The following is a 22,804-nucleotide window of genomic DNA, read 5'->3' on the forward strand; positions in this document are numbered from 1 at the left end:
GCCTATAGGGAGGAGGTTAGAGAACTCGCAATGTGGTGCCAGGACAACAACCGCTCCCGTAATGTGAGCAAGACAAAAGATCTGATCATGGACTACAGAAAAAGGCGGGCCGAACAGGCCCCCATTAACATCGACGGGCTGTAGTGGAGTGGGTCGAGAGTTTCAAGTTTCTTGGTGTCCACATCACCAACGAACCATCATGGTCCAAACATGCCAAGACAAGAGGGCACGACAAAACCTTTTCCCCCTCAGGAGACTGAAAAGATTTTGCATGGGCCCCCAGATCCTCGAAATTATCAGAGACTCCAGTCACCCAAGTTATAGACGGTTTCCTCTGCTACTGCACGGCATGTGGTACCAGAGCGCCAAGTCTAGGACCAAAAGGCTCCTCAACAGCTTCTACCCCCAAGACATTAGACCCCCCCCCCCCCCACCTACATTGTTACCTATGCATAGTCACTTCGCCCCCACCTACATGTACCTCAACTAGCCTGTACCCCTGCACACTGACTCGGTAACGGTGCCCCCTTTATATAGCCTCGTTATTGTTATGCTTATTGTGTTACTTTTTATGATGACTTTTTATTTTAGCCTACTTGATGAATATTTTCTTCTTCTTGAACTGCACTGTTGGTTAAGGGCTTGTAAGTAAGCATTTCACGGTAAAGTCTACACTTGTTGTATTCGGCGCATGTGGCAAATCAAGTTTGATTTGATTTACAGCGCCAATGAACTTGGGTCAGACACACAGCTGTAGGTTATTTGCACAAGGGATAAGAAGTAATCAGGTGGGCCTATTTTGTGACATTTCCACGGGATCAGAGCACGCTGAGTGGTTATGGAAAGGGAGAGAGGTGGAAAGATCTTTCAGATACATAGAGGAACTATTGTCATTCTCAATGGATGTAAAAACAGACTTTGTTTACTTGAGGTGACGAAAATATTACTTTGAGAAGCTCCACAGGTCATAAGTGGTGGTGCGTTAAGCCAATCAGAAATACTATCAGATCTCCAAATGTGCACATTTATATGCCTACATTTGCACGCAGGACATGTAGCCTATAGGCCTACTTCTATGCGTAATCAGGTGCAGCTACAAAATTCACAAATTGAATGAAATTAACGAAAACTTGTTTCTCACAAGTGTAGCATAGGTTGTGCGCTCTGCAAACAACATATCCACGCCGACAATGAGAACGGTAAAGACCTGAGAATATAAGCTATTGAATGCATTAACAGAAATTACCATAAGCAAAAAAATGAATTATAGGAATTAACGGTAAATGCACTACTGATGATATATATACACAGTATATACAAAAGTATGTGGACACCCCTTCAAATTAGTGGATTTGGCTATTTCAGCCACACCCGTTGCTGAGATGTTTATCAAACATTGGCAGTAGAATGGCCTTACTGAAGAGATCTGTGACTTTCAACGTGGCACTATCATAGAATGCCACCTTTCCAACAAGTCGGTTCGACAAATTTCTGCCCTGCTAGACCTGCCCGGGTCAACTGTAAGTGCTGTTATTGTGAAGTGGAAGAGAAACAACGGCTCAGCCGCAAAGTGGCAAGCTCACAGAACGGGACCGCGTAGCGCGTAAAAATAACCTGTTCTAAGTTGCAACACTCACTACCAAGTTCCAAACTACACACTGGAAGCAATGTCAGCACAATAACTGTTAGTCGGGAGCTTCATGAAATGGGTTTCCATGGCCGAGCAGCCGCACGGCACACAAGCTTAAGATCACCATGCACAATGCCAAGCGTTGGCTGGAGTGGTGTAAAGCTTGCCGTCATTGGACTCTGGAGCAGTGGAAACACGTTCTCTGGAGTGATGAATCACGCTTCACCATCAGGCAGTCCCATGGGCAAATCTGGGTTTGGAACCAACTCTATATTAATGCCCATGGTTTTGTAATGAGATGTTCGACGAACAGGTGTCCACATTCTTTTGGTCATGTAGTGTATGTAGTGGGGAACTAACAAGGAAAGACAAACAATTCACACAATGAATTATGAAACAATGAATGTGCACAAATTGGCAGGAGGGGGTGCATTCTGGAGCGAGATATGCATTGTGCATCTTAGCCACACTCCTTCTTCTTGGACTGTGCCATCCCCACGGCCTCTGCAATGGATTAGTCTTAGCCTCCGCAATGGATTAGTTCACTGAGATGGCCGCGAATAAGACAGGTGTCTTTTGCCATAAAAAATATAGATATATTTGCTACTGCTCGACTAAAATCAATCTTGGTCGACAGCCTATCGACCAAACGATTGACCAGTCGACTAATTGGTGTCAGCTACCATTTAAGATTCATGGGGCCCCACGGTAAAAGTTGTCAGTTGAACCGAATCACTACGATTCTCAGCTTTTTACAGAGCTCTGTAGTCAGTATATTACCGCGACTGTGTCTTCTCCTACTATGCCAACAACCTTTGCATCCACCCTTTTGGAAAAGCTCATCCTACGGGAGCCAGGTAAAGCCGATTTTATATGTCTATACTAGGTGTTTTAGGGGATAAGACAGAAACCAAAACAAATGGACCTGAATGTTTCCAAATGTATATTTTGTGTGCATATAACTGTATTTGATGCCTGTATAATTCCTAAGATATATTCCAAACTCCAAGGATTCATTTGAATTTACTACAGGGGGTGTGAGTTTCAGAACACATACATGTGTTGAAGAGTGAAACTCCTTGAATGCTTTCCTAACACACAGACACCGGTGAGCAAGACGTTGATAGTCCACCTCCTAAGAAGGCTCACTATTTAAGAGATCGTACTGCTCCGACGTGACAAAAAATGTGCCCCTAAGTGCCACCCGTTACAAAATGTGTAGGGACACACTTGCAAGGGTATTGTCTGAGATTCCTCAAAGACATCGACTCGGGTCTTGGTCTAATTAATTCCAAAGACTAATCAGGGGAGCCAATAATTGCCAGGAGCATTTCAAAGTAACGAGGGGAGAAGGGAGAAAATGTATTTGCCTTCGAGGTAGCATTGATCTGAGGAGTAAAAAAGAGGAGTGTTAAATGAATGCCTTCACAGAGAGGAACTGGGCCAATGGAGAACTGTGGGGTTTAGCCACATGGAGAGATCCAACAACCCAAGGAGAAGAAAGGCACAGCTGAGTCGCCGACCATGCCACTGAACACATGGAAAAGGATAGTTAGTGAGATTCTAATCGACTAGATCTCCTTCTGCCTCACAAAACGTGCTAATGTCCTAAAGCGCCTCGTCTTGCCTCGCTCTATCGACTTTCTGCTCATTCAATTTGGCTGCTTATAAAACTCAGTAATGCATATTTATTTGAATGCTTTTTAAACTTTGCATCTACGTGTAGCACGATGAAGAAGCACTTGCTGGGCTCATTAATAAATTGTATCGTGACTGACACACAGTGAGGCTTTATACTCTTTGAAGCAGAGAAACAAAGGGAATATTTACCAGATCACGTGAGTCCTTGCCGCTTAGTGGATCAGAAGGAATTAACACATCAGCAAGGAGAGTCATGCAGACCGGAGTCAAGGGTGTGTGTGTGCGTGTGTGCGTGTCAGAGGTCAAGGTGCCAGGCGGATAGTTGGAACGCCTCCATTTGTTCCTCTTGTTGCCATGGCACAAGTCTTCATGAGTCTGACTTCCTGATTGGTGGATTGGAATGTGTGACTTCAAGTGGACATTTTAAAGAACTGGAAGAGAGAGTGTTCATAGCTGCACAGTATATTTTGTGCTAGCTACCTTTCTCTCTCAAAGTGGCTCCATGGCCTGGTGTTCCCTTCGGTAGTAACGAGGTGGCCCCAGTGTTCAGTTTCAGCTCTCGTAAATCAGACCACATGGATCCAAATCCTGTCTGGCATTGCCAGAGCTTTTTCTGTCTCTTGATCTTTAAGAACAACTGTCAATAACGCCCACAGCAGTGCCACAGCAATGCCACAGCAGTGCCACAGCAATGCCACAGCAGTGCTTGATGTGGTAATCGCCTTAGTCCAGTAAATACAGGTAATAAGAACACATTAGGAGTAAAAAAAACAACCTACGCCTTTTCAGTTAATTACTTCATCCACTGTGTGATGCCAGTGGTTTCTGCCTTTTTCTGCCAGAAAGACCCATGAGTTATTCCAAGTTGTACTAAAGGCAAAGCCAGGAAAGACCTGTCTTCCCAGGGCAGAAAGGGCTATGTGACCTGAGGGTTCACTTAGACCCATTACGGGAGCTACTAGCTACACGGACCTGATGTTCACATCAGCACGTCACACGGGCTCACGCAGAGCAAGATGAGACTGTGTAAAAACAAGCGAATGTAATATTCATGTCTTCTGGGTTTTGTTGTTTCTCTCTGTCATTAGCTACTGGTCTGGCGTAGGGATCTTCAAAAAAGCAACACCACAGTTGTGGCTCCCTTTTTAAGTTTGAGATATTCAGAGAGAGAGGGAGACTGTCTGGCTGACTGGAAATGGCTAAGCTTAAAACGCACGGATGGATGCACACACACACGTTGACACTCGCAGACTCGCAGACATTCACACACACACACACACACACACACACACACACACACACGCCCACACACTCACTCACCCTCACACCATTCGTTATTCATGGCGTTGCAGTGTAGGCTGGTGGTGCGTTGGTTGTGTCGCGTCCAACAGTTTGGTACAGGCTGTTTTGGCCTCTTATTTGCAGTCCTCGTTAGATGGCCAGATTCACACTTTGAAAAACACTGTGTGAATTAAGAGAATGTAACACCGCCACCAGGTTTTTGGAGGACTCTGACATTTGGAAGTTCACTGAGACGTGGCTTAATTATTGAATCTATTGTTAACGCCGATGTAGTGGACACTCAGCATTTTTGACATTTTCATTCAGTCGATCGAGTATTTAATCAACCCTTTCATTTCGACAATCATTGATTTCCAAACAAACCTTGAGTTGCCGCAGAGGCTGAAACAGCTTCTTTCTGCAGAGAGAGCGAGAGTCACACGACGTCTGCTTCTTCCACGCCACAGACACACTGATGGCCTGTTATTATGTTGCTTCCCTGTCAAACTTTCCTAAACAAACGTTTCATGTCGAATCCTCAAATCTTCAGAGATAATGGCAAAACCTGTCCTTTCCAGAGGAAATGAGAAGTCTGGCTTTTCGGGAGTTGGGACTTGGCCTTCAACCAATAGGGCTAGCTTAGACAAACAGCATACAGTAGCTATGCCTCTGATCATCTTATTAGTATTTCATTTTTGGAGAGTAAGAAAAGTGCCCTGTGGTGATGTTAAAATATAGAACTCTAGCTTCATCTTTATTTATCATTAGTGGAGCCTATTGCTTAACCCTTTCCTCATTCCCTTGAAGTGTCCCATTACTTGCTGGCGATTTGTGTATAGTTCATTCTATTTAGTTTTTGCATGTTTCCGACATACACTTTTTTAGTGCACAGTGTGTTGCCTAACCATTTATTTGCTTTCTCAATGGCCCCCCATTCCACTGCTGTCGATTCCATTATATCTAGTTCATTCTATTCAGTTTTCAAAAGTTCCCGAAACTCCCGACACCGTGCATTTTTCAGAGTGCTACTCAACCTCTGAGCACCTTGTGTTATTTATAACAGACATCACTCAACATATGCCACCCAGAGTGTCCTAGCCGTCTGCCTCCCCCACCCAGAGTGTCCTAGCCGTCTGCCTCCCCCACCCAGAGGGACTTTAACTAGCTCTTGAGTGAAATGACAGCTAATTGAGGTGGCCCCTCTCTGGCCTGAGTGCTGGCAGAGGACCCACTGCTTTCAACCACCATCTGTGAAATGACTTGTCATAATCAAAAGAAAATGACAGAGTGCGGGAGGGCGGTGGATGGCGACATCAAGAGAAATGTAACGGGAAGATGGTCCTCTTTGACAAGTGGTTTAGGTTTGGTATATTTACCTTATTTGTTTATTTATTTATCTGCCACTGCAGAGAGGAAGCGGCCGAGAGGTCAAGTTCAGGCGCTAGCAAACTACAACTAGACCAGGATTCCAGTGCTTATCAGTAGCTATGATAGTCTCCTTAGAATGGTGACTCTGGTATGAGTGTTTTTCTCTCAGTATGGTGTTTCGTAGATTTATTCTCTCACAGCCTCTTGCGTGTCCACAGGGAGAGCGGGAGAGAGAACACCACCACACAACCTGCTGCAGCATGAATGTCAAATATTCATAAGAGACCTCCTCTCAACATCTGTTCACACAACAATAAACTGGACATATGTCAGACGCTCATTTGCATCCATGCTCAGTGCTCAGAAACGTGAGTGAGTGAATAGCTGACCGACAGATGGACGCACAATGACGGAATGAGTACAGCCCAATTAAACACTGCTCCTGCCAGGGGAGAAAAGGTCATTGAATGAAATGTCATAACACAACAACATTGTTTGAGCCTGGCTGTAAGTTTTTATTTTTTTTATCCGAAATGTGTCGCTGTCTGGGCCACTTTTTCCCTCCCCATTTTTCTGAGAACCGCGGCGTCCGGCTAGATTTAATGCATTGTTGTTTATGCACCCTTGAGGTCTTTTTTGAAAAGCCTGTCGTAAACACAGACAGACACAGACAGGGCTTTGTAATGAACTTCCAGATTTCACTGAAATGGAAACACAAAACAAAGACGACCAGTCTCCTGATGGTCTGATTAGCTCCAGAGCTCAGACTCTAAATGTGGGCATTCTCACCATTCAGGTCGGGGGGGGAAATGGAGATATGTGTTTGATGATGGGGTGTCAGATAGCATGATATTGCCTTTTCCCTGAAGCACCGTGGGCCTCTGAAGACGGCACTGCGGGACTTTCACAGTAGCAGACCTCATTCTGGGAAGCTGCCTCTTATCAGCGCCAGCGATCGTGTGGCCGTGGATATAATATAAGATCAGTAAGGCAAGAGGCAACCAGTGTAGTCATGCACACAGTCACTGCCTCATATACGCGGGCTGCAAAGCACACCCAAGCATGCACGATAAACTGTTTTCCCTGTACCCTTTTTATATCTATTTTCCTATTTGCCTCTTTCATTCAAATAGACGTCTACTGTACATTCACAGTTCTGTGATCACACAAATGGGTAGAGACTGTCATTTTTTTTTTTTAAAGGCTACGGACTACCCCTTCTTGGTTACTACACACACCTACACAGATTGTCTTTATAGCTGTGCATTGAATACATCAGCAGAGCATTATCGCTGAGGTATGGTTTTTGCCCACGCCGGCTTTATCAAAGAGAGAGATGAAACGAACAAGAAAAAAGTCAAATGCAGGCAGGCTTTGTCTTCCCTGTTGACATTTAATCAGCCACTCCCAGGAGAGCCAGGCAGATGCTGCTACATGACCTGACCTCTCGTTATTTTGGGGATTGGGTAAAGGTAAAAATAGTCTGAGATAGTGTAGTGCAGGGTTTCCCCCTGGGTGCTGGGGTCGCCCCTGGGTGCTGGGGTCTCCCCTGGGTGCTGGGGTCGCCCCTGTGTGCTGGGGTTTCCCCTGGGTGCTGGGGTCGCCCCTGGGTGCTGGGGTCGCCCCTGTGTGCTGGGGTCGCCCCTGGGTGCACGTGTTAGTTTTTGACCCAGCACTACACTACTGATTCAAATAACCAAAGCTTGTTTGTTATTTGAATCAATTGTGTAGTTCAGGTGGGGCCCCAGGACCGGGTTTTTGTGAAACCCTGGTGTAGCGTTTGCAGGTTTCCTCCTCCTGACTTTGTGCTTCCTGTGCTGGAGCAGAAACAGAACAGAGAGAGGTGGAGTAATACCCGAGTGCTGCAGTAGACTCTGTGTCTCCAGGAATGTATGGACCGTCTCCAGTTGATGTGTGGAGTAGAGCAGCCACCCCTTCTGGTGGGGTGGAACTTAAACAGTGAAACTACCTTGAACTTTCCCTGCTGACTGATGTATCTGATGTACGTCTGAAATGTATGAAGGGAGTTCAAGGTAAGGCTGGGTTTTTTATGAAAGCTATAACCACCACTCTTCCCTCACATCCTCTCCTAGTGCCAACTACAAAAGATGTCTCCCTCTCATCAGCCCTGCCTGAGACCACCACTCTCATCACCACCACCACGTCCACAGTCAAAGGCCCAGTTAACACCACGATTCCGGCTGACCCCAGGGATGGGAGAGAGAGAGAGGCGGGAAACCCAGCGGAGGACCCCCATGGGACGGCTGACCCCACTGCCCCAGAGATCCCCCCCACCCCCAGGCGCTTCTGTGAGGGAACAACGAAGAGAGGCATTTCCTGGCCCCAGACACACACTGGAGTCACCGTGGAGAGACCCTGCCCCAAAGGAACCAGAGGTACTATCGGGAACCAGGATGGTGGGTGGGGGGAGGGAAGGTGTGTGTGTGTAGTCCTCTGTGTATGAATGTGTTTGTGCTTATTAGTGTGTTTAGACATTGTCTTTCACATAGCCTACCTTACATTGGACAAGGTCCCAACATGTGATATTCATTACCTACAATATGCTAATAGGGCCAAACAGACAATATAGGAAGATAAAATAAACAGTAAGATAATGTACAATGTGGTGGCGTAAGGGGATGTATATTATCATTGTTTTTTCAATAATATGGAATGCAGACACGCAGGGCATCAAGGCTTTCAAAGAATTCAGTAATATATACGGTACAGAGCAGTGGCGGTCAATGCAGTTTAAGATGAGGGAGGATGATTTTCTTTTCATGAGCATTGCCTTATTTCTATTACAGCACGTTGGATGACTCTCATTCATATCCCATTCACCCAGTTCTATGTAACAGCGATAGGTTTAGGCTACTACATGATACTGAATGTCCCCTATACCCCTCACACTCTTGAATGCATCTAGCTGATATAGGGTGTAATCATTAGCCCAACATCTGCAAATTAGTGTTTCTGTTGGACATATTCAGATATGTTTTGTTCCATTTGATTTTTTCAACAGAACTGGCTAAATGAATACATCCCTGATCACGTGTAAACATAGTTCACTTTCATAGCAGCCACATTTTTATTCCCTCTCGCATCTATGAACTCTCCTCCTCTAACCTTTTTCCCTTCACTTGTGGACTTCAATGCACAACACATGACCAGCTGTGTGTGACCAGGTGGAAAAATCTTTACAAGCCAAACCATATCATAACCGCTATACACAGCCTACATCGTTGTCACCATATTAGCTAAAGTAACATCGTAGTCAATTAACCTACAATTGTGCAGTGATGTTAGTGTACAGTCAGTAAGCAGTTTAGCACTTACACAGGCAGGCCCTGCTGGTAATAAATGAGTAATACCAAATGCTTACCTTAACTTGGAAGAGTTCCAGTGTTGTGTTGGATAGTCATAGCCAGCTAACTAACATAGCATCCCTCTGTTTGAGTAGGCTAAACTAGCAAGCTGCATTTGCTAGCTGAGTGAAACTGAAAGGGAAAAAATGACTCTTTCTTGCTTCTCCTTCATTTTGGAAGAAATTAATTTGTTCAAAACTGTTAAAGTATTGTCTTTCTCTCTCTTTGAGTCAACGACTCACCACATTTTATGCACTGCAGTGCTAGCTAGCTGTAGGCTATGCTTTCAGTACTAGATTAATTATCTGATCCTTTGATTGGGTGGACAACATGTCTGTTCATGCTGCAAGAGCTCTGATAGGTTGGAGGACGTCTTCCAGAAGTCATAATTGCTGTGTAAGTCTATGGAAGGTGATGAGAACCATGAGCCTCCTAGGTTTTGTATTGAAGTCGATGGCTGTCCTCTGACTACACCATGGTGCTGCCCTACAGTGCTGTTGAAGCTACTGTAGGCCTTCATTGCAAAATAGCGTGTTTTTATAAATCATTTGGTGATGTGATTATATTTTTAGTATCGTTTTATCTAAAAAAGGATAACTTTGTAAATGTTTTAATTTTTATTTATTTTATCAAATTCAATGAGGATGGTCCTCCTCTTCCTCCTCTGAGGAGCCTCCACTGGTAATGGCAACTTTATTAATTCACAACCAGCAATTAGACCTGTGGTATATTCAAACCTTTTCAACAGGGAACCCATTTTTTACTGATGGAATTTCTGGGGACCCCATTTTTCACCCCAAGAATTTCTCGCGACCACACCCTAATCCCAAATATAATTACACAAGCTTTTAAAATCTGTAAAATGTATGTAGATTTTTACATCAACAAATAACCTTAAATTCATTTAATTTTCAAAAGAAAGCAATAAATAAATGTACTTGATACATTGATTTTTTGGGGGGTGGGGGGGGGGGCCTCACTGCAGTTCATAACCCCAACTTTGGATACCACTGAATTAGACTATAAGAAGACAGACAATGATTCCTACAGTATAAAGATGATATGTATGAGAATATCTCACTGTTCAGTGTCCGCTTTTAGACAGTACAAAGCTGGCAACCTTTCTGGTTCCTACTGGTCAGCCACTTTTTGCATCATTGCTTTTTTGACCGCGGCTGACCTCGGTTGTTTGTTTTTCCTGAGAAACTTGTTGAGAGGAGGACAGGAATGGTAGGAGGGTGAAGAGTTGGCCTAGCCTCTTAAATACATTTTTATTTAACCTTTATTTAAACAGGCTGTACTCATTGTGATGCAATTTCTTTTGATAGAGAGAACTGTTCAAGATGGCAGTGGTCAGCAACGTTACAGAAATGTACACAAAGAAATGCACACATACATTAAAAACAGACAATAGGGTTGTGTAATGGTTGTCTTTGTTGTGCGTTTCTCCAGGCATTGCCTCCTACCTCTGCACGGTGGCAGGGGGGACCTGGAACCCAAAGGGACCTGACCTCAGCAACTGTACCTCCCACTGGGTCACTCAAGTGGCACAAAAGGTTGGTCAACAATGTCCCCCCATGGCTCTGGTGACAGCGATGGAAGGAACAAAACACATCAGCTTTCCTCTTCTACTTTATCTGAAAGGGCACGGTGTATCTGTCATTTTCTGGCACCTGGTTGGTTTCAACACCAAAGAAGAGGCTTGCCCATACATATACTGTATTCCACTGAATGCCTTATAGATGTAAACAAAATACACATTTAATGCACATTTGTTTATATTTTTCTTGCACACTGTGGATTGCTTTCTGTGGGCTATAGCTTGCAGCATTAATATTGATTTGAGTTTAAATCAGTATGTGATACATTACCTGTACCTTACCTGACTCTGTGATGCCTATCATCCAAAGATGTTTCACCAATGACCATGAGCCTTTTCCTGCTCTGCTGTTTTCTTCCTTTATCCACCTTAAATCAGTATTATAAACTGGGTGGTTCAACCTCTGAATGCTGATTGGCTGACAGCCGTGGTATATCAGACCGTATACCACGGGTATGACAAAACATTTATTTTTACTGCTCTAATTACTTTGGTAACCAGTTTATAATAGCAATAAGGCACGAGGGTTTGTGGTATATGGCCAATATACCACGGCTAAGGACTGTGTCCAGGCACTGCGCGTTGCGTCGTGCATAAGAACAGCCCTTAGCCGTGGTATATTGGCAATATACTACACCCCCTCTTGACTTATTGCTTAAGTATCCATTATATCCTTAAGTATCCAGCACATAGTTAACATATCACATACCAGGTACAGTATTTAGTAGGAAACAAGTCATTAAAAGCTTAAACCGGACCTTTAATATTGCAGTTTTTCCTCCAACTCCAGATCCGTAGTGGGGAGAATGCGGCTAACCTAGCCAATGAGCTGGCCCACCACACACAGGGTCCAGTGTTCGCCGGTGACATCAGCTCGTCAGTGCGTCTCATGGAGCAGCTGGTGGACATCCTGGACGCTCAGCTCCAGGAGCTATGCGAAAAGGACTCCGCTGGGCGTAGCTTCAACAAGGTAATATAAAACAATTTGTCATTTAGCAGGCGATTTGAGTTCATAAATCTGAGTATATGTGACCTCAGGTAGGCTAGTTAGTACGAGAGCCGTACATTGTATAAACATACGTATATCTCTGGGTGGGGAGTATTTCCTCCCCTCCTGCCCTCGCTTTGCTCCACCTTTTGACTCTACATAGGTTAACCCACTCATTAGCCCTCCCCACACTTCTCCTTCCAGGTGAGGTTAGGGGGAGGAGTGGGAGGAGAGGCCGGCCCAGCCCATAGGGGGAGCTGTGGCTGTGGAGAGGGAGGAAGCTCATTCTTCCAGCCCCACCTCTTCTTAGTAATTACTGGGTTCTGAAACGCAGCCTTCTCACCTGGCAGCTCTGACTTAGAGCTGATGGATTGCAGCCCCTCGCTAGCCAACACAAATAATAACTCCTCTCCCCCATCACCAACTTCTAAAACCAAAGTTGCGCCCCTGGCGACAGTCATATGGAGAAATGAATTACGGTTTTACAGTACTATTCAGAACCTAAAAGTGAAATGAATTACGATTTTACAGTACTATTCAGAACCTAAAAGTGAAATGAATTCAGGTTTTACAGTACTATTCAGAACCTAAAAGTGAAATGAATTACGGTTTTACAGTACTATTCAGAACCTAAAAGTGAAATCATTTGGACCAAAAGGGACCAGGGTAGTGTTGTCTTGGTTACTTTTGGGTTAGCTAGTCCTAGACTGAATCTTTCGGTCTATGTTCTGGCTGTACTTTCTTAAAACTGCACAGTACTATACTCCTGCAGCCACGATGTAGCTAGCTGTGGGAATAATGAAGCATTTTCCTTTGACTGAGGCGGAGACCATTCAACAAAAGGCTCGACAATAAAACCCAAAGCCGGCATACTGTTATAACCCCAGTGCCGTGGAATCCAAATGACCATCTCCTGCTTAGTTTATTTTCTCAGTGCTTTATAAAACATCGTTAATGCAAAGCGTAGGAATTTTATCTCAGCGATTCCCCATCTATGCTGTGCAGCTCTGTCTTGGCCGGCCACACCCTTGTCGTTATGGAAGCTAGATACAGCTTCCCGAAACACATTTTACAATGTGTTGCATAATACACAGTGATCTTCTTATTTCATCTACCTAGCATAAGGTTTATATATTACCATTTCCATCCTGATGGGTAAGTGGTGTATTTTAGGATATCTGTTTTCTAAAGACATAGACTAACCTCCGTTTCCCTCCGAGCTCTTTTGCTTCCTAATAGTGTGCCTCTTGTTCTTAATCCTCACTTTGTGTTAAAAAGCTTCAAAAGAGAGAGAGGACTTGCAGGGCATATATGAAGGTACTGTATGTCTGCTGGTTCCACAAAGGTGGACCTTTCCACAATAAGCTCAGTTGGTGTCTTGTCTGTCTGTCTGTGATTATCTGCTGGCTTGTCTGTATGCAAAACACATCTGCTTCTCCACCTGTCTCTCTGCTTGTGCATCTGCCAGCCTGTCTATTTGCCTGTGTGTCTGCTAGCCTGACGGTATGTCCATCTATCTCTCTACCCCTCAACTCACCTGTCTGTCTGGTCTGTCGATCTGCCTGCCTGTCTGTCTGTCTGTCAATATCGCTGCCTGTCTGTCTGTAAGTCAATATCTCTCCTATCTCTTATCTCTCTCTATTCCCCTCCCTCTTTGTGCGTTGTATGAGTAATTGCCTTCCCACGGCCGTAATTGTAGCTCCCTGTCAGCCAGAAGTTTGATCAAAGTGGCAGTGTACTCAGTTTTTCACTTTACCATTTCCAGCCTCTCCTTGTTCCTCCTCTCGCTGACAAAAGTGCCAATTTTTGTGTTTGTTTGATGGATTCATTTTCAGTCCCATTAATGTGTTTGTGTTCATATAGGATTTGTTGGGTCTTTTCATTCCTTTCTCTCTTCATGCCATTTTCCTTTCCTCCGAGTTTATAATCTGAGAGCAGGTCCTGTTGAAAGAAGCGGTTCTAGCGTAAACACAGTGGGCCTGCCTTGCACGAAACGAACCAGCCTCCTCAGACCTCTGTCTCTCTCTTCAGTCTCTATGTTTGACTGGTGGGAGCATTCTTCACCATGAGTTAGGGCTGTTTTTACTGAGGTCTCTTTTACTGTGAGACATTGGGATACACTGCATGTCACCGTCAACTTGATTTACGGGTGTCTTCTTTATTCATCAATAGGCAATGTAAGTGAAGTCAGCACCACCACCACCACCCAAGCGTTTCCTGCTCACTGTAGGACATCTTGGGTAACACCCTTTGTGATTGGTGTGTGGTGGGGCCGCCACCCAGGCGAGAATTATATAAATTAAAGAGGACTCAATCAGAACAGAGTTATTTTTTTTCTTTGTTCTAAAGCTGCCGCAAATTAAAGACAACGATTATTTTTATTTCTTCTTTATTTCAAGGAAGGGGGTACACACCAGGAGGGTAGACCATTGTGTGTTGATTTGTTTGTCTGAGGTGTAGCGGCCCTAGCCCTGAAATCACTACTGCTACTCTGTCTCCTTCACTCTCTTCCTATCCTATCCAGCTCTGACTGGGCTTGTAGGCATATCATAGATCTAGGTAATAATGGTAGCCAGCCGTGTGGTTGGTTTACTTGTTGTGTTGATTGGTTAATCATCAGTCTGGTGTGATAGCGAGGGACTACAGTGTTTATTCGCCCCACTGGTTAATCCAGACAAAAGGGTAATTGTGCCTATGGTCAATTAGTGTGTGTGTGGATGATAATCACAGCTTTGCACTAATTGGTACATTGAGTGACTGTTGTTATTGGCTAATTACCACTATAGTGTAGCCTGGGCCTCTGCTGTGGTTAATGTCACCTGTGGTTAAATTGTCACTGGTTTATCGGGTCATGGGGTTGATATGGATTTGTGGGGAAATTATGCTGATGGATATGTTTATCTGTAGGGATAGCGCTGCTGTGTGGGTATGGATATCAGTTATATGGGAGTCATCAATGGGCTAGCGTTAGCGCTGCTGTATGGGTATGGATATCAGCTATATGGGAGTCATCAATGGGCTAGCGTTAGCGCTGCTGTGTGGGTATGGATATCAGTTATATGGGAGTCATCAATGGGCTAGCGTTAGCGCTGCTGTGTGGGTATGGATATCAGCTATATGGGAGTCATCAATGGGCTATCGTTAGCGCTGCTGTATGGGTATGGATATCAGCTATATGGGAGTCATCAATGGGCTAGCGTTAGCGCTGCTGTGTGGGTATGGATATCAGTTATATGGGAGTCATCAATGGGCTAGCGTTAGCGCTGCTGTGTGGGTATGGATATCAGCTATATGGGAGTCATCAATGGGCTAGCGTTAGCGCTGCTGTGTGGGTATGGATATCAGTTATATGGGAGTCATCAATGGGCTAGCGTTAGCGCTGCTGTGTGGGTATGGATATCAGCTATATGGGAGTCATCAATGGGCTAGCGTTAGCGCTGCTGTGTGGGTATGGATATCAGCTATATGGGAGTCATCAATGGGCTAGCGTTAGCGCTGCTGTGTGGGTATGGATATCAGCTATATGGGAGTCATCAATGGGCTAGCGTTAGCGCTGCTGTATGGGTATGGATATCAGCTATATGGGAGTCATCAATGGGCTAGCGTTAGCGCTGCTGTGTGGGTATGGATATCAGCTATGGGAGTCATCAATGGGCTAGCGTTAGCGCTGCTGTATGGGTATGGATATCAGCTATATGTCATCAATGGGCTAGCGTTAGCGCTGCTGTGTGGGTATGGATATCAGCTATATGGGAGTCATCAATGGGCTAGCGTTAGCGCTGCTGTATGGGTATGGATATCAGCTATATGGGAGTCATCAATGGGCTAGCATAAGCGCTGCTGTGTGGGTATGGATATCAGCTAACTAACTAGCCATTTCACATCGGTTACACCAGCCTAATCTCGGGAGTTGATAGGCTTGAAGTCATAAACAGCGCAATGCTTGAAGCATTGCGAAGAGCTGCTGGAAAAGGCACGAAAGTGCTGCTTGAATGAATGCTTACAAGCCTGCTGCTGCCTACCATCGCTCGGTCAGACTGCTCTATCAAATCACAGACTTAATTATAACATAATAACTCACAGAAATACGAGCCTTAGGTCATTAATATGGTTGAATGCGGAAACTATCATTTCGAAAACAAAACGTTTATTCTTTCAGTGAAATACGGAACCGTCCCTAAGTCTAAATATTGCTGTTACATTGCACAACCTTCAATGTTATGTCATAATTATGTAAAATTCTGGCAAATTAGTTTGCAATGAGCCAGGCAGCCCAAACTGTTGCATATACCCTGACTCTGCGTGCAATGAACGCAAGAGAAGTGACACAATTTCACCTGGTTAATATAACCTTTCTTTTAGCTAAATATGCAGGTTTAAAAATATATATTTCTGTGTATTGATTTTAAGAAAGGCATTGATGTTTATGGTTAGGTACACGTTGGAGCAACGACAGTCCTTTTTCGCGAATGCGCACCGCATCGATTATATGCAACGCAGGACACGCTAGATAAACTAGTAATATCATCAACCATGTGTTGATAGTTATAACTAGTGATTATGATTGATTGTTTTTTATAAGATAAGTTTAATGCTAGCTAGCAATTTACCTTGGCTTCTTACTGCATTCGCGTAACAGGCAGGCTCCTCGTGAGGCAGGTGGTTAGAGCGTTGGACTAGTTGTAAAGGTTGCCAGATTGAATCCCTGAGCTGACAAGGTAAAAATCTGTCGTTCTGCCCCTGAACAAGGCAAGTTAACCCACCGTTCCTAGGCCATCATTGAAAATAAGAATGTGTTCTTAACTGACTTGCCTTGTTAAATAAAGTTGTAAAAAAATTATAATAATTTAATCGGAAAAATCGGCGTCCAAAAATACCGATTTCCGATTGTTATGAAAACTTGAAATCAGCCCATTTCGATTCATCGGTGACCTCTAGTTCAGACCCCTTTTTCCACATTCTGCTACGTTACAGCCTTATTCTAAAATCGCAACAAAAAATGATCCCTCATCAATCTAACCACAATACCCCATAATGACAAGCAAAAACTTTTTATTTTATTTTAGCAAATGTTTTAAAAAATATATATATAAAAAAACTGATATCACTTTTACATAAGTATTCAGCCCCTTTACTCAGTACTTTGTTGAAGCACCTTTGGCAGCAATTACAACCTTGAGTCTTCTTGGGTATGATGCTACAAGCTTGGCACACCTGTATTTGAGGACTCTTCCATTCTTCTCTGCAGAGCCTCTCAAACTCTGTCAGGTTGGATGGAGAGCATTGCTGCACAGCTATTTTCAGGTCTCTCCAGAGATGTTCGATCGGGTTCAAGTCCGGGCTCTGGCTGGGCCACTCAAGGAAATTAAGAGACTTGTCCTGAAGCCACTCGTGCGCTGTTTTGGCTGTGTGCTTATGGTCGTTGTCCTGTTGGAAGGTGAACCTTCGCCCCAGTCTGGGGTCCTGAGCGCTCTGGAGCAGGTTTTTATTAAGAATCTCTCTGTACTGTGCTCTGATCATCTTTCCCTTGATCCCGACTAGTCTTCCATTCCCTACCGCTGAAAAACATCCCCACAGCATGATGCTGCCACCACCATGCTTCACCATAGGGATGGTGCCAGGTTTCCTCTAGACATCACGCTTGACATTCAGGTGAAAGAGTTCAATCTTGGTTTCATCAGACTAGAGAATCTTGTTTCTCATGGTCTGAGAGTCCTTTGATGCATTTTTGGCAAACTTCAAGCGGGCTGTCACGTCCCTTTTCTGAGGAGTGGCTTCCATCTGGACACTCTACCATCAAGGCCTGATTGGTAGTTGTCCTTCTGGAAGGTTCTCCCATCTCCACAGAGAAAGTCTAGAACTCAGAGTGACCATCGGGTTATTGTTCACCTCCCTGACCGAGAGGCCCTTCTCCCCCGATTGTTCAGTTTGGCCGGGTGGCCAGCTCTAGGAAGAGTTTTAGTGGTTCCAAACTTCTTCAATTTAAGAATGATGGAGGCCACTTTGTTCTTGGGGACCTTCAATGCTGCATAAATGTTTTGATACCCTTCCCCAGATATGTGCCTCGACATAATCCTGTCTTGGAGCTCTACAGACAATTCCTTCGACCTCATCGCTTGGTTTTTGCTCTGACATGCACTGTCAACTGTGGGACCTTATATAGACAGGTGTGCACCTTTGCAAATTATGTCCAATTAATTGAATTTACTGCAGGTGGACTCCAATCAAGTTCTAGAAATATCTCAAGAATGATCCATCAAAAGAGGATGCACCTGAGCTAAATTTCGATTGTAAATACAGTACCAGTCAAAATATTAGAAACACCTATTCATTCAAGGGTTTTTCGTTGTTTTTACTATTTTCTACATTGTAGAATAATAGTGAAGACATCAAAACTATGAAATAATGCAAATGGAACCAAAAAAAGAGTTAAACAATTCAAAATCTATTTTAGATTCTTCAAAGTAGCCACCCTTTGTCTTGATGACAGTTTTGCACAGTCTTAGCATTCTCTCAACCAGCTTTACCTGGAATGATTTTCCGACAGTCTTGAAGGAGTTCGCACATATGCTGTGCACTTGTTGGCTGCTTCTCCTTCACTCTGCGATCCAACTCATCCCAAACGATCTCAATTGAGTTGAGGTCAGATGATTGTAGAGGCCAGGTCATCTGATGCAGCATTCCATCACTCTCCTTCTTGGTCAAATAGCCCTTACTCAGCCTGGAGGTGTGCTGGGCCATTGTCCTGTTGAAAAACAAATGATAGTCCCACTTAGCGCAAACCAAAAGGAGGATGGCGTATCACTGCAGAATGATGTGTTAGCCATGCTGGTTAAGTGTGCCTTGAATTCAAAATAAATCACTGACAGTGTCACCAGTAAAGCACCCCTACACCATCACACCTCCTCCTCCATGCTTCACGGTAGGAACTACTTATGCAGAGATCATCTGCTCACCTACTCTGCGTCTCACAAAGACACGGCGGTTGGAACCAAAAATCTCAAATTTGGACTTATCAGACCAAAAGACAGATTTCCATTGGTCTAATGTCCATTGCTTGTGTTTCTTGGACCAAGCAAGTCTCTTCTTATTATTGTTGTCCTTTAGTAGTGGTTTCTTTGCAGCAATTCGACCATGAAGGCCTGATTCACGCAGTCTCCTCTGAACATTTGATGTTGAGATGTGTCTGTCACTTGAACTCTGTGAAGCATTTATTTGGGCTGCAATCTGAGGTGCAGTTAACGCGAATGAACATCCTCTGCACCAGAGGTAACTCTGTCTTTTGCTGGATGTGATACAGCCTGGATTCGAACCTGGGACTGTAGTGACGCCTCTTGCACTGAAATGCAGTGCCTTAGACCGCTGCGCCACTCAAGAGCCCTATATAACACAACTGATGGTCTCAAATGCATTAAGAAGGAAAGATATTCCACAAATGAACTTTTAAGAAGGCACACCTGTTAACTTCTTGCGTCGAGCCATCCCGGATCCGGGATCGTGAATACAGCCTCAAGCTCATTACCATAACGCAACGTTAACTATTCATGAAAATCGCAAATGAAATTAAATCAATATGCTAGCTCTCAAGCTTAGCCTTTTGTTAACAACACTGTCATCTCAGATTTTCAAAAATATGCTTCTCAACCATAGCAAAACTAGCATTTGTGTAACAGTATTGATAGCTAGCATTAGCATTTAGCGTTAGCATTCAGCAGGCAACATTTTCACAAAAACCAGAAAACCATTCAAATAAAATCATTTACCTTTGAAGAACTTCGGATGTTTTCAATGAGGAGACTCTCAGTTAGATAGCAAATGTTACGTTTTTCCTGAAAGATTATTTGTGCAGGAGAAATCGGTCCGTTTTCTGCGTCATGTTTGGCTACCAAAAAAAAACGAAAATTCATTCGTCAAAACGCCAAACTTTTTTCCAAATTAACTCCATAATATCGACTGAAACATGGTAAACGTTGTTTAGAATCAATCCTCAACGTGTTTTTCACATATCTCTTCGATGATATATCGTTCGTGGAAGTGTGCTTTCCCCTCTGAATCCCATGGGAAAATGCCTGCAGCTGAAGATTACGCACCAATTTAGACAAAGGACACCGGGCGGACCCCTGGCAAATGTAGTCTCTTATGGCCAATCTTCCAATGATATTCCTACAAATACGTCACAATGCTGCAGACACCTTGGACGAACGGCAGAGAGCTTAGGCTCGTTCATGGCACATTCACAGCCATATAAGGAGACGATGGAAAACAGAGCCTCAAAAATTCTGCTCATTTCCTGTTTGAGGTTTCATCTTGGATTCGCCTGTAGCATGAGTTCTGTGGCACTCACAGATAATATCTTTGCAGTTTTGGAAACGTCAGAGTGTTTTCTTTCCAAATCTGCCAATTATATGCATAGTCGAGCATCTTTTCGTGACAAAATATTGCGCTTAAAACGGGCACGTTTTTTTTATCCAATAATGAAATAGCGCCCCCATGGGTTGAAGAGGTTAATTGAAATGCATTCCAGGTGACTACCTCATGAAGTTGGTTGAGAGAATGCCAAGAATGTGCAAAGCTGTCATCAAGGCAAAGGGTGGCTTCTTTGAAGATCTCAAATATAACATATATTTGTTTAACACTTTTTTGCTTACTACATGATTCCCTATTGTATTATTATTTCTTAGTTTTTATGTCTTCACTATTATTCTACAATGTGGAAAATAGTACAAATAAAGAAAATCCCTGGAATGAGTAGGTGTGTCCAAACTTTTGACTTGTACAGTATGTAAATAAGGTAGCTGTTTTTTAAATTGAATAAATGCAGCAAATTTGTCTAAAAACCTGTTTTTGCTTTGTCATTATGAGGTATTGAGTGTAGATTGATAACAAACAAAAAAGATTTAATCCATTTTAGAATAAAGCTGTAACGTAAGAAAATGTGGAAAAAGGGAAGGGGTCTGTATACTTTCCGAATGCACTGTAGATAAGCTACATGGGAGTCATCAATGGGGCTAGCGTTAGCGCTGCTGTGTGGATATGGATATAGATAGATATGCTAAGGTACATGGACGTTGTGAACTCTCCTGCACAGGGTCACAGTGACCTCCATTTTGATCAACATTTGATACTTTTTCTCGTGAGGCTTTGGAATGTTTTGCTTACTTACTGCTTATCAGCCAAGCAGGAAATGAAAGGATTGCCATTGAAAACAAGCAGAATTATGCCCTTCTTTACTTTGACTGCTACCCATGAAACAAATGGATTCATTTTCTTGATAACATTTTCCCCTCTAGGAAGGAAAAGCTGCACATTTCAAGGCCATAATGACCAGATCCTGTTATGGAATATATTTATTGTTAGCGAAGAGGAAGATAATTGCTCTTTGGGAAAAATCAGATGTTAAAGAACAGGAACCGAGCGAGTACTATTGTGGAAGAACTGCTCCATTCATTTGAAAAACATTTGGTTTGTGTTTGAACTTCCCCTCTGGCACAGTTTTGTTATTCAAAAGAAAATAAATGGGTCTAAACCAGGGAAGTGGGGAGACAACATCCTGTAGTTTTCATTCTGTGACCACCATGCCATCTTTAAGTGATGTTTTAATTTGAATGAATCTTCATATCATCTTTTAATTCCAGTGACCTTACTTGTAGATTTTTTGGGGGGTTGTCGCTTGTCCTTACTTGCCGTCAGCTTCATATGCTTTTCTTGCCCCTGTTTCTGCCTGTATGCTGCAGGTATTAGTAGAAGTTATGAGGGATCACATGTTTCTTTTTTTTAAGTGACAAAGGTCTGACATTTGACTTGTTTCCACGGATACAGGCCATTGTGGATACGGTTGACAACCTCCTGAGGCCGGAAGCCCTGAAGTCCTGGGAAGACATGAATTCCACGGAGCAAACGCACGCCGCCACCATGTTACTGGATACCCTGGAGGAAGGCGCCTTCATCCTTGCCGACAACCTGATTGAACCCGCTGTAGTCAAAGTGCCTGCAGACAACATAAGTATGTTTGTTTTTTCTACCCCCCCTGCCCATCACTCATAAAAAGGAAAAACTAGACAGACACGTCTGCCAGTTACAATCCACAGTTTTAATGATTATTTTCCTTTGTATTATCTCCCCCTGTCTTGGAAGAAAATTACTTTGACCTCAGTACTAAAATTGCCTTTTTTTTCTACAGTTTGTTATGTTCAAGGAAGTGGAAGTTAACATTCACAACCATTCTGTAGAAACATACTTCTGCTAGGCCCCAGGGCTTCTTTTCCATGGGCTTATTCATTCTAGACAAGAACCTGGACAGCTATTCCTCCAGGAGAGAGGCAAAGTGGTTTTTAGAAAGACCAAATTTAGTTGAAGTCACAGTAGGAGGTTTGATGTCTCGCTCAGCGCCAGGCAAGCTAATATGTTCTCACAGGCAGTTTATTAGCAATGTGATCTCATTCATTTAAGTCAGCTTTGTGCAGTGAACTGTCATTTTCCCTACACAAGCCTCTTTGTTGCTATGGTTATGAGTTCCCCACTGCCTTTTTCTTGCATAGTTAAGTAGGGGCATTGAATTTGTTCTGCAAGATGAACTGTCTGGTCCTCTCATGGAAAAATCAATTTAATCATTTGATACACTACATGACCAAAAGTATGTGGACACCTGCACGTCGAGCATCTCATTCCAAAATCATGAGCAGTCGGCGTTCCAATTCATCCCAAAGGTGTTCGATGGGGTTGAGGTCAGGGCTCTGTACAAGCCAGTCAAGTTTTTCCACACTGATCTCTGCAAACCATTTCTGTATGGACCTCGCATTGTGCACGGAGGCATTGTTATGCTGAAACAGGAAAGGGCCTTCCCCAAACTGTTGCCACAAAGTTGGAAGCACAGAATTGTCTAGAATGTCATTGTGTGTTGTAAAATTAAGATTTCCCTTCACTGGAACTAA

At 43.6% G+C, this 22,804-nt stretch overlaps 1 protein-coding gene across 1 annotated transcript in view; it reads left to right on the plus strand.

Moving 5' to 3' along the window:
- The window catches only part of LOC115102977 (adhesion G protein-coupled receptor L2-like), a 117,758-nt gene that overhangs the window by 69,987 nt on the left and 24,967 nt on the right, over positions 1-22,804 (plus strand). The window contains exons 6-9 of the mRNA XM_065005689.1: positions 8,014-8,316; positions 10,738-10,841; positions 11,676-11,855; positions 21,693-21,876. Of these exons, the coding sequence (XP_064861761.1) occupies positions 8,014-8,316; positions 10,738-10,841; positions 11,676-11,855; positions 21,693-21,876 (771 nt within the window). The remainder of the gene's footprint in view (positions 1-8,013; positions 8,317-10,737; positions 10,842-11,675; positions 11,856-21,692; positions 21,877-22,804) is intronic.

Source organism: Oncorhynchus nerka, linkage group LG20 (assembly GCF_034236695.1).
Source record: "Oncorhynchus nerka isolate Pitt River linkage group LG20, Oner_Uvic_2.0, whole genome shotgun sequence".
Classification (NCBI taxonomy): Eukaryota; Metazoa; Chordata; class Actinopteri; order Salmoniformes; family Salmonidae; genus Oncorhynchus; species Oncorhynchus nerka.